The sequence below is a fragment of the Mus musculus genome, chromosome 6, assembly GCF_000001635.26.
Source record: "Mus musculus strain C57BL/6J chromosome 6, GRCm38.p6 C57BL/6J".
Classification (NCBI taxonomy): domain Eukaryota; kingdom Metazoa; phylum Chordata; class Mammalia; order Rodentia; family Muridae; genus Mus; species Mus musculus.
This window is the reverse complement of record NC_000072.6, coordinates 69,987,380-70,000,436: the sequence shown is the minus strand read 5'-3', so window position 1 is coordinate 70,000,436 and position 13,057 is coordinate 69,987,380. Positions and strand designations below refer to the sequence as shown.

The 13,057-nt window shown below is 37.5% G+C and overlaps 1 gene segment (V, D, J or C) and 1 further gene; one reads left to right on the top strand and one right to left on the bottom strand.

Moving 5' to 3' along the window:
* The window catches only part of Igk (immunoglobulin kappa chain complex), a 3,171,119-nt gene that overhangs the window by 726,318 nt on the left and 2,431,744 nt on the right, over nucleotides 1-13,057 (bottom strand).
* On the top strand, nucleotides 7,460-7,972 carry Igkv18-36 (immunoglobulin kappa chain variable 18-36). The segment is given in 2 exon segments: nucleotides 7,460-7,508; nucleotides 7,675-7,972. Coding segments are annotated over 2 exon segments (347 nt in total).

Sequence of the window (13,057 nt, the reverse complement as noted above, 5' to 3'; positions counted from 1 at the left end):
GGCTGAGCAAGCCAGGAGAGGCAAGCCAGTAAAGAACATCCCTCCATGGCCTCTGCATCAGCTCCAGCTCCCTGACCTGCTTGAGTTCCAGTCCTGACTTCCTTTGGTGATGAACAGCAGCATGGAAGTGTAAGCTGAATAAACCCTTTCCTCCCCAACTTGCTTCTTGGTCATGATGTTTGTGCAGGAATAGAAACCCTGACTAAGACAGTCAGGAAAAAAATTTTCAACAGATAGAAGAAGATTGAAATAATTTTATTAGACTACCACAGATAAAGACTAAATTTCAACATTAATAGAAACAATGGAAAGCCACATACTCTTTGAAACTGAACAATCTCAGGTTAATGATCACTTGATCAGGGAAGAAATAAGGAAAGAAATTAAAGACTTTCTAGAATTAAATGTAAATGAAAGTTCAACATACTCATACTTATTGTACACAATAAAAGCAGTGATAATTGGAAAGTTCATAGCACTAAGTTCCTTCATAAAGACATTGGAGAGATCTCATACTAGCACACCTGAAATCCTAAGAACAAAACAAGCAAACAGACCCAAGAGGAGAGAGGACAGGACATAATCAAAGTTGGGACTGAAATCAATCAATTAGAAATAAGACCAACAATACAAAGAACCAACAAAACCAAGAGCTGTTTCTTTGAAAAAACCAACAAGATAGACAAACCTTTATCCAAATTAACTAAAAGGTACAGAGACAGTATCCAAATTAACAGAATCAGAAAACAACAAAACTGAAAAGGGAGAGAAAACAACAAAAACTGAAGAAGTTGGGGAAAAAAAAAAACAGAAAAATTATTACTTCAAAAGCCTGTAAAAATTGTAAAATGTAAACTGGAAAATCTAAAACAAATGGATGATTTTTTGAGACAGATACCATCAGCATTAAATTAAAATTAGGTAAACTAAGCTGTCCCATAAGCCCTAAGGAAATAAAAGCAGTCATTAAAAGCTTCCTAAGCAAAAACAGCCCAGAGCCAGATGGTTTTAGTGTAGAATTCTAGCACACTTTCAAAAAAGAGATAATACCAATACTTCTCTAACTATTCCACAAAAAACCAAACCAAAACAAACAAACAAAAAAACAGAAGGAACATTACCTAAGTAATTTGATGAGGCCACAGTCACTCTGCTACTCAAACCACACAAAAAATTCAATAAAGAAAGAGAACTTCAGATCAATTTTGCTTATGAACATCAGCACAAAAGTACTGAATAAAATTCTTGTAAACCAAATACAAGAACATATCAAGAATGTCATTCACTATGATCAAATAGGTTTCATCCCAGGAATGCAGTGAATGTTCAATATATGAAAATCCATAAACATAATCCACTATGTAAACAAATTGAAAGAAAAAATTCACATGAGTATGTCATAAGATGCTGAAAAAGCCTTCAACAAAATCCAATACTCCTTCATGCTAGAAGTCTTGGAGAGATCTGTGATTCAAAGTACATAAACATAAAGTAATATATAACAAGCCAATAATCAATATCAAATTAAATGAAGAGAAACTTAAAGCAATCCCACTAAAATCAGGGACAAGAAAAGGCTATCCACTCTCTCCCTATCTATGCAATATAGTACCTGAAGTTCTACCTAAAGCAGTAAGACAAAAAATAGAAACCAAGCTGATACAAATTGAAAAGGAGGAATTCATGCTATCACTATTCTCAGATAATATGATAGTATACACAAAAGAACCCCACAAAATTCTATAAAAGAACTCCTACAGGTGAGAAACAATTTCAGCAAAGTGGGTGGCTATAAAATTATCTCAAGGAAGTCAGTAACCCCCCTGTATATAAATCATAAATGGGTTGAGAAAGTAGCGAAACAACACCCTTCACAATAGCCACAAATAATATAAAATATTTTAGTGTAACTCAAACCAACAAGTGAAAGAGTTATATGAGAAGAACTTTAAGTCACTGAAGAAAGAAATTGAAGAAGATGTCAGGATATCGAAAGATCTATCATGCTTGTTGATTGGTAGGATTAACATAGTCAAAATGGCCATCTTACCAAAAGCAATCTACAAGTTCAATGCAATTCCTATCCAAATTCCAGCACAGATTTTTATTGACTTAGGGTAATTTTCAACTTCATATGGAAAAAAAAAACATGATTGCCAATACAATCAGGAACAACAAAAGAATTTCTAGGGAAATCACCCTCTCTGACCTCAAGCTGTACTACAAAGCAATAGTGGTAATAATTGCATGGTATTGGTACAGAACAGATAGGTTGATCATTGAAATAAAACTAAAGACACAGAAATAAACCTAAACTATGGACAATTGATTTTTGATGAAGAAGCCAAAACTATACTTTGGAAAAAAGAAAGTGTCTTCAACAAATGATGTTGATCTAACTGATTATCTTCAGGTAGAAGAATAGGAGGGCAGGATCAGGTATGGGGAGAGACCTAAGAGAGGCTCTGAGGATCAGGAAAATGAATGGAAATCTGTAGCTGCTGAGGTTGGGAGCTTTGGGGAATCTCTAGGAAGTTTGAAAGACCTTGGATAGGGGGCACTCCCAGAAGTCAATGTGGGTGACCTTAGTAGCCAAGATACCTAACAGTGGGGTCATGGAACCTGAAGATAGGATAGTATACATAAGCAACTAAGATCAACCACCTTGTGAAACTGAAAACTTTCTGTAAGGCAAAGGACACTGTGAATAGGACAAAATGACAGCCTATAAGAAGTGAAAATTTCTTCACCAACTTTACATCTGACAGAGCGCTAATGTCCAACATATATGAAGAACTCAAAAAATTAGACACCAACATGAGAACAATGGCTTCCCTTTGGTTCTGGCCTGAAAGGGTCAGAGCCGTTAACTGGGAGAAAGTTCAGGGGTCATCCCTCCTGAAAGGAAGGGATGTCCTAACATGACTTTCTGTGAGCTAGAGTTTTTCCTTGTTCCTAGTCAAGAGTTAATATTTACACTGAGAGGAGGATGTCCTTGGGTCTGCAGATAACAGTTTCTTCTTCTGAAGTTCGTTCTTGTTATGAGAAAATGACTCCAAAAATGATAATATTGTCTGCCAGGTGCAACTAGGTAAAAATGTTATTTTTTGAGCAAAAATTGCAAAGTCATACCCCATGTTTTTAAGCTGTAGAAATCAGTAAAGCTTTGCTACTTGCCACCAGAGTGGTAGTCCATCTGTCTCTTTAAGGCGTTCTCGAAGCTAGTCTTCGTCACCAACAAACCAAATATCCCAATAAAAAATGTGTTATAGAGCTCAACAGATAATTTGCCACAGAGGAATCTGTAAAGACTGACAAGCATTTAAAGAATGTTCAAAGTCCTTAATTATCAGGCAAATGCAAAGCAAAATGATTCTGAGATTACAATTTATACCTTTCAGAGTGGCTAAGGAAAAAAAAATTCTCGGGAGACATCACATACTGGGTAGGATGTGGAGCAAGGGGAATACTCCTTCATTGCTTGCAGGAGTGCAAATCTGTACAACCACTTTGGAAATCAGTTTGGTGGTTTCTGAGAAAATTTCAAATACTTCTACCACAAGATTCAGATAAAACACTCTGGGCATATATACAAATGATGTTCCAGCCTACCACAAAGACTCTTGCTCAACAATATTCATAGCAGCTTCGTTCATAATAGCCAGAAACTGGAACTAACCTAGATTCCCCTCAACTGAAGAATGGACAAAGAAAATTTCCATTCATGATGAAATATTACTCAACTATTATAAACAGTGACATGAAATTTGCAGGCAAATGAATAGGACTAGAAAATATCTTCTTGAGTAACATAACTCAGAACCAGAAAGACACATATGGTATGCACCTGCTTAGAAATTGATATTAACCTTAAAGTACAGGGTAAACATGCTATAGTCTACAAACCCAAAAAGGAGGGCCCAAGGGAGGATGCTTGAATCTCACTCAGAAGCAGAAATAGAAAAGAGATTGGAACTGAGTGGAGTCAGTTCACTGGGTGGGAGATGGGGCCAGGATAGGATCAGGAGAAATCAAGTGTGGGGAAGACTGGTGGAGAGAGAACTAAAATCATTAATGGGGAGTGAGGCAGCTCCAGGACAAGCCAGAAACTTAAGACAAGGGAGACTTCCAGGAATCTATGACATGACCATAGATGATATTCCTAACAACAGGGAATATTGAATCTGAAATGGTCATCTTATGTAACCATGACTACCAATGAAGGGATGGGGACACAAATCCACAAAGCTTTCAACAAAATATTTGTCTTGCCTACAAGATATTCAGGGGTAAAGAAGAAACAGAAATTGAGGGAATGAACAGACAATGACTATCCCAACTTTGAGACCCATCCCATGAGAGAGAGAGCCAGCCTCTGATACTATTAGTGATATTCTACTATATTTGCAGATGGGAACTTAGTATAACTAACTGTCCTTGGAAAGGCTTCATCCAACAGCTGATAGAAACTAATGCAGAGACTCACAGAGAGATATTATGGGGAGCTTGGGGGAAACTTGTGGAAGTAGGGTAGAGGATTGGTGGAGCTAGGTAGGTCAAGAACACCACAAGAAGGCAAGCACAAGGACCCTTTAATGAGGATGCTCCCCAACATCTGAAAATGCTTTAACCCAAAACATAAGGTTAAAAAAAAAGAGAAAAAAAAGTGAAAAACCCAAAACCACACAACCCCACAGACCACACAGTCATAGCCACCAACCTTAATCAATCATAGGCATTTCTTTTAATTTTATAAAAAGATTAATAAAAAATATTGAAAAATTATTTTCTCATCTTGTATTTGTAAAGATAATAGAATTCAGAAGTTTGGAAAATTGTCCAGAAACTGCCCTCCAGTTTCCACTCCTTTTGTTGAAGACCAGCAGGACTACAAAGTTTGGGATACTGGAGCTGCTGGTGGAAAATGGGAAGCCCAGCCCAGGAGAAATCAAACAAGAGCAGGGTGCATGTGGGAGGCTGGAAGCAACTTCACATGATACATGGCTGTGTAGAAAGGGGAACATGAGAAAGGCCAGAAAGGTCAGAAAGGCCTTAAATTCATCCTTAACATACAAAACCAATTTGCACAAAGATCCAAGCAGTTTGGTCCCAAACTGAGGTGAACACTTCAATTTTTATTCACATGCTTTGTTTTCTCTTAAGAGTCAAAGTTGCCCAAATTAAAATCTTTATGCTAATATTACTATATATCCCCTAAAAAGAAAGAAAAAATAATAAGAAAAATTAAGGATTTTTAAAATAAAACTCATGACAGGAAGAGACTGGAAACCAAATTCCCATTTAGTTTTAAATGAAATGAAATTAAGAAAACTTGGTTTCTAATTGGGATCGGGTGGGGTGAGACAACAAAGCCAAAACAAAGTCCAAGCATCAGCATCCTTCTTCCTACCCTGCCCACCCCACACACCAGCAGCTGCAGGAGCCCAGTGTGTGACCAACATGGGTCTGGTCTAGGCTCAATGGCAGCATCCTGTCCTCTCTCCAGTGAGACAGCACCAGGGACACACTCTGCTGTCGTGGGATTCTGTGTGGCTAGTGGGTTGTGGGGTGGGGTTTTCAGGATCTTCTTGAGGCTCCTTGTTTAGCTCCACCAGCCTCTCCCAGTGCCTTTCTCCCCCAGGAAAGGGCTCCATCAATAGTGGCCCCTACTCAGCTGAGGACTGTAAACTGTCCTTCTCTTCTCTGTTCTCTGTCTCACTCTCATCGTCTTCTATCTCTCCCAATATAGTTTGTATTCTTAAATCAACATATTGTCTTTCATCTAGCAACTGACTCTTGACAATATAAATATCTTATCTAATCTGATTATGTTGTCTTATAGTTGAAGCCTATTTATCTAGTATTTCTATGGATTGCCATTCTGTAATTTTGTCACAAGGTGGCATCATAGGCTCCAGATAATTCCAGATAATTATACACACACACACACACACACACACACACACACACAGTCCTACGACTCAAACAATTATAAAAATATTTAACTAAGATGTTCATGTAACAGAAAGGAGATGTGGGATCTGCCAGAGATAGATGAAATAATGTTATTGGCCTTACATTTTTTAAAATGCCAATGTGACATGTAGTACAGTGACAGGTAGTACAACTGATGGAGAACACTGGGTTTTAGAAGGACTACAGAATTAAATCATTCTACATATGTGATAACATCAGATTGGAAGTCAGGAAATATGTTACACCGGAGAAGTTTTGCCATTGTTTCAACAGGACAAGAAAATCTGTGATTTCATTCAAAATTAATGAAGATCATATTTGACTGAGGGAGACCTCCTGAAAATCTTGGTTGCAGAAATGAAGAAAGAAACTAAGGAGAGTAACAAGTCAGGTAATGATGTATATGTGGATTCCTCTACATGGAAACAGCTCTGAGACTGGCTGAGACATGAAAATGTCTCCAGCCAGAACATCAGCCATGTGTAGTCAATAAATTTTGTTGGCTACTGAGTCCTCAGCATTTATTATTACATATCTTCCTTTCAGAGGCATGGATTGAGATTTATATTACAGCTTAGTTATATAATCCAAACTGACTTATACAGTTTGGTGCCTTTCCCCTGTTCAAACAAAGATTTGAGAATCACCTTTAGCTGATTGGTACATTGTACATTCCACACATGTGTTAACACAGAAATGTATGTGTGTGTGTGTTTACAAATCTTATTCGTATTTTAAAGAAGTCCATGTCTTGGGACAGGTTTTTAAAGTGCATTAATGAAAAGCAGCATAGAAAATAGAAGATAACTCACCAGAAAAAAAAACAACAACAACAACAACAAAAAAAAACAAACGAAAAAAACAACTTACTGGACAGACAGGACCTTTCTCCTAAAAGAAAGTAATAGCCAGTGTCCTATTCACTTGCAAAACAAGAATATTTCTTGAACATATATTGTTCTTCAAGCTTGAGTGCTTTTGTTTATTAACTATTATCAGAACACAGTTGCTTTCATAGACACTATGACAAACAAAAGAATCTGAAACAAATTAATGTGTGGTCAACTCTTTCCATTCTATTGACCATGCATTGACTGGGATGTCTATGTTTGTCAGTGAGCTATGGGACCACAGATATTTGTTCTTTTAAGATGCTTATGAGAAATCCCATGTGGTTGAATCTAAGGAGAAAGTGTAGAAGGAAGAAATCAGGATAGATTATGGGATGTCAAATGCTCAATTCTCCCATTAGACTTAGCCAATGTCTTTTCATGATGCTACCTTGTGGGAATAAGTTACTTAAGTGCAGAGAAAAGGACTTTTTCTAGAGAAAAAGTATCTAGACCTGGAGCCCCAGCTGTAGGTCAAGCTCATCCCTCCCCAACTGCTTTGCATATTTATGAGAACCTTCTGTTGTCTAGAGTTCATAACAGTGACTTAAGACTCTACAGTAAGAGCTGCCTCAGAAAGAAAATCGTGAACCATGGAAACTCCAGCTTCATTTCTTTGCCTCCTTTTACTGTGGACCACGGGTAAGAGGAACCTACATAACTACATACTTAGATAAAAAGTCTCTGAACACTACTGAATTCTATTACCAGAAAGTCAATTAAGGTGAACAGATCCTAGTTCTACCAGGAAGGTGACGAGTGTGTTTTCGATTGTACTGGTGACTTTTTTTTTTTTTTTCCTTTTCAGTCTCAGCTGTCACTGGAGAAACAACACAGGCTCCAGCTTCTCTGAGTTTTTCTCTTGGTGAAACAGCAACACTGTCATGCAGGTCCAGTGAGAGTGTTGGCAGCTACTTAGCCTGGTACCAGCAGAAAGCAGAGCAAGTTCCCCGGCTCCTTATCCATAGTGCCTCCACTAGGGCCGGTGGTGTCCCAGTCCGGTTCAGTGGCACTGGGTCTGGGACAGACTTCACTCTCACCATCAGCAGTCTAGAACCTGAAGATGCTGCAGTTTACTACTGTCAACCTTTCAAAAGTTGGTCATACACAGTGATTCAACATGTCACAAAAACCTCCAGGAGACCACAGTGTATTTGCTTCTACCAGCTACTTCCTTTGTAGCAGCTGCAATGCTGGGTGCTAATTTTTAGCATTTTTATCTTCGTTGTAAATACTGAGATGCTAAAAGTAACTCCAAGTAAATGTTTGTGTTCTTGCTTCATATTTTACTTAGCCAGTTCCTAGAATAATACTGGTGCCTTGTGCCATTAGATCAGATGCGTGTAAATGGTTATTCTGATGATATAAATGTCATGGTATCTTAGTTACTTTTCTGTTGTGGAGTAACACCATGACCATGGCAACTTTCATAAAATAAAGCAGTTAATTTGGATCTAGGTTACAATTTTAGATGGTTAGTCCTCAGGCATCATAGTGGGATGCAGATAGTCATGATGCTATAGCTGTATTTTTACATCCTGATTGACTGGCAGCAGTCAGAGAGATCTAGCCTGGCATGGGCTTTTGAAACCAAAAATCCTACACACAGTGGCACATTTCCAACAAGGCCACATCTCTCAAACTAGCTGGGGAGCAAATGTATAAAAACATAAGCATACGTGAGAGAAACTTCATAAAGCAATGCAATTAAGAATACTAATGAAGATATTTTATTAAAATATACACATTTCAATTTTGATAAGTCTACATTAAAATGATGAAACATAACAAAACATTCCACTTTATCAGAAAATGTTAACTATATAGGAAGAGTAAATTATTTGTAATATTTCTACATTGAAATCTTGAAAACATTCTTTAACATAATTAAATAAAACCTACCAGAACTTGGGAGGCAAAGGCAGGTGGATTTTTATGAGTTCTAGGTCATCCTAGACCAAGTAGAAAATTTTAGAATTTCAGGCCTACATAGAAAGAGAGCCTCTATTTCAAAAGAACAAATAACACAAAAACAAAACTAGAAACCCCTAATAGAGTAGCAGGTCATGTTATGATATGCTGAAGATCTAGATGTCTGGAGGTTGGGAGAGGAGATATGAAAGGCTAGCTTCTGGAGATGACATGATTGTCATACACATGAACTCACAGTAGCTGCAGTTACTTATATAATTTTTAAGATCATGAGTATTAAGTATTCCAGCATGGAGAGGAGATGTGCTCTTAATACCCGACCACTAGCTGAGGAACTCTCACCAGTTGATAGTTGCTGAAAGAGGAAGACTCACTTTCTAAAAATTATTCATTGTATATTAAAATACATTAAAATATTTGTTTTGGACACCTCCTGTATATTAAAATTTTGTTTTATCCTTATGAAGATATTTTTATTTTATATTTATTTATTGATTTTGGAGCAGCATTTTTTTTTCTATGTTGTCTTAGCTGTCCTGGATTTTGTCCTGTCAGTCCAGCCCTTGGCAGCTCTTTGGTTGGTGGATCAGTTTCTGGGAGGCCCCAAGGGAATCTGTTGGTCTTCTTGTGGAGTCCCTATTCCCTCTGGGTTCCTCAGTGCTTTCCCCAACTTTTTGACAAGACTCCCTGAGGTCTTTCTAATGTTTGGCTGTGGGTTTCTACATCTGTTTTAGTCAGCTGGTGGGTAGAGCTTCTCAGAGGGAAATTATGCTAGGCTCCTGTCTCAAATCATTGCACGACTAGGACTAGATATATTCTCTCCTTTTGAGGCCAAACAAGACAGCTCAGTTAGGGGAGCAGGATCCAGACTGGAAACAGAGTCAGGGTAAGCCTCAGCTCCAGTTGTTGGTGGACCCGGATGAAGACCAAGATACACATCTGCTACATATGTACAGGAACTGAGGTCTAGCCCTTGCATGCTGTTTGGTTGCTGGTTCAATTTCTGGGAACCACCAAACATACAGGCTAGTTTACACTGTTGGTTGTTTTGTGGAATGCCTATCCCTTCAGGGTTTCTCAGTCTTTCCTGAAAGTCCTATACAAGACTTACCAAGCTTGGTCTAATGTTTGGATATGGGTCTCTGTATTTGTTTTGGTCACCTCCTGGATGGAGCCTTTCAGAGGACAGTGATGTTAGGATCCTGTATGTGAATCTAGTTTCACAGATACTTACATAGCCTGAGTCTCCAAGATAGTTGATGGAAGATAGCAGGCCTGTAATGTGTCTGAATAGAAACTCTGAGGGCGTACAGAACAAGCCATTGCTGTTATGTTAAGGAGTTTTCTACCTGTGCCCATATATTCAAGGCTTTTCCCCACTTTTTCCTCTATAATTTTGAGTGTCTATGGTTTGATGTGGAGCTCCTTGATCCACTTAGACTTGACCTTAGCACAAGGAGATAAGAATGGATCAATTTGCATTCTTCTACATGATAACCCGCCAGTTATGCCAGCACTATTTGTTGAAAATGCAGTCTTTTTTTCCACTGGAAGGTTTTAGCTCCCTTGTCAAAGATCAAGTGAACATAGGTGTGTGGGTTCATTTCTGGGTTCAGTTCTATTCCATTTATCTACCTGCCTGTCGCTGTACCAGTACCATGCAATTTTTAATCACAATTTTTCTGTAGTACAGTTTGAGGTCAGGCATGGTGATTCCACCAGAGGTTCTTTTATCCTTGAGAAGAGTTTTTGCTCTCCTAGGTTTTTTATTATTCCAGATGAATTTGGAAATTGCCCTTTCTAATTCGTTGAAGAATTGAGTTGGAATTTTGATGGGGATTCCATTGAATCTGTAGATTGCTTTTAGCAAGATAGCCATTTTCACTATATTGATCCTGCCAATCCATGAGCATGGGAGATCTTTCCATCTTCTGAGATCTTCTTTGATTTCTTTCTTCAGAGACTTGAAGTTTTTATCATACAGATTTTCACTTCCTTAGTTAGAATCACACCAAGGTATTTTATATTATTTGTGACTATTGTTTACCTAATTTCTTTCTCAGCCTGTTTATCCTTTGTGTAGAGAAAGGCCATTGATTTGTTTGAGTTATTTTTTTCTAGCTACTGCACTTAAGCTGTTTATCAGGTTTAGGAGTTCTCTGGTGTAATTTTTAGGATCAATTATATATACTATCTTATCATCTGCAACTAGTGACATTTTGATTTCTTTCTTTCCAATTTGTATCCCCTTGACCTTCTTTTGTTGTGTAATTGCTCTGGATAGTACTATATTGAATAGGTAGGGAGAAAGTGGGCAGCCTTGTCTAGTCCCTGATTTTAGTGGGATTGCTTCCAGATTCTCTCCATTTAGTTTGATGTTGGCTACTGGTTTGCTGTATATTGCTTTTATTATGTTTAGGTATGGGCCTTGAATTCCTGATCTTTCTAAGACTTTTATCATGAATATGTGTTGGATTTTGTCAAATGCTTTCTCAGCATCTAAGGAGATGATCATGTGGTTTTTGTCTTTGAGTTTGTTTATATAGTAGATTACATTGATGTATTTCCATATATTAAACCCTGCATCCCTGGAATGAAGCGTACTTGATCATGATGGATGATTGTTTGGATGTGTTCTTGAATTCGGTTAGCGAGAAGTTTATTGAGTATATTTGCATGGATATTCATAAGGGAAATTGGTCTGAAGTTCTCTGTCTTTTTTGGGTCTTTGTGTGGTTTAGGTATCAGAGTAATTGTGGCTTCATAGAATGAATTGGGTAGAGTACCTTCTGTTTCTATGTTGTGGAATAGTTTGAGAAGAAATGGAATTAGGTCTTTTTGAAGGTCTGATAGAACTCTGCACTAAACCCATCTGGTCCTAGGCTATTTTTGGTTAGGAAACTATTAATGACTGCTTCTATTTCTTTAGGGCATATGGGACTGTTTAGGTCTTTAATGTGATCCTGATTTAACTTTGGTACCTGGTACCTGTCTAGAAATGTATCCATTTCTTCCAGGTTTTCCAGTTTTGTTGAGTATAGCCTTTTGTAGTAGGATCTGATGGTGTTTTGTATTCCCTCAGTTTCTGTTGTTATGTCTCCCTTTTCATTTCTGATTTTGTTAATTAGGATACTGTCCCATGCCCTCTAGATATGCTGGTTAAGGGTTTATCTATCTTGTTGATTTTCTCTAAGAACCAGCTCTTGGTTTGGTGGATTCTTTGAATAGTTCTTTTTTTCTCCACTTGGTTGATTTCAGCCCTAAGATTGAGTATTTTGACTCACAGTTTGAGGAATGTCTTACCATTGTACACAAAGTCTGAGCAATGAATTCCCTAGGAAGAGGAGCACAGATTGGTGGAGCAGAAAGCGTAGAAAGAAGTAGATTGAGGAGTTCATATGGATTTCAAAGTTCAACTTTCAGTGACCTATTTCTGCTATGCACTGCTCATCTGCCAAAGGCCCACAATATTGATATTGTCCTACAAGCTCTAGTCAAAGTGTTCAAAATGCAAGCATATGGGAGATATTTCATGTTCAGACCATAGGTTTCTGCTTGGTCCTCCTTTGGCCCATAGTTTATTTTAAAATCTAAAATAAGGGTTCCACCTTTATAACTCTATAGTTTTAATTGTCTCAAGACATTTTAAAAGTTCAAAAACTACTTTGGGACTCTAGACAATCTCTTAGCAGTAAACTGTGGTAAAATCAAACTGAAAGTTACATATGTTCATCCACAGTACATGGAACAAATATTCCCGTTCTCTGTAGAATGTGGACATAGCAAGAAAAGAAAGACCAAATAGTACCCAAATTCATCAAACGCTGAGCTAGAAATGGTCATGTCTTTTAAGTCAATAAATTATGTTCAGTAAACATATTCAAGTCAAAAGAACATGGAAAATGAAAACAATTATCTATCTATTGTATATCCTGTAGCCATATTAAAGGCAAAAAAGAAAATATTCCTATTGTTGGTGGAAATATGAACGTTCTGATAAATATATGCAATACTTATAAATTTATGAATATTCTACCATACTTTTATCCATACCTTAATCAGTAATTATTAGGATAGTAAACTTGATTTTTTTCTCCCTAGTATCATTGTTTACCTTTTACTCAGTGTTTACTACACCCCACTTTAGTATTTGGAACTGGTATTGTTGAAGGAATTCACTTCTTAAACTCATTGGGTGTTTGATTTCTCATGAGCACAAGATAAATTAGCTAATAGTACACATATTACAAAAGTGAAAA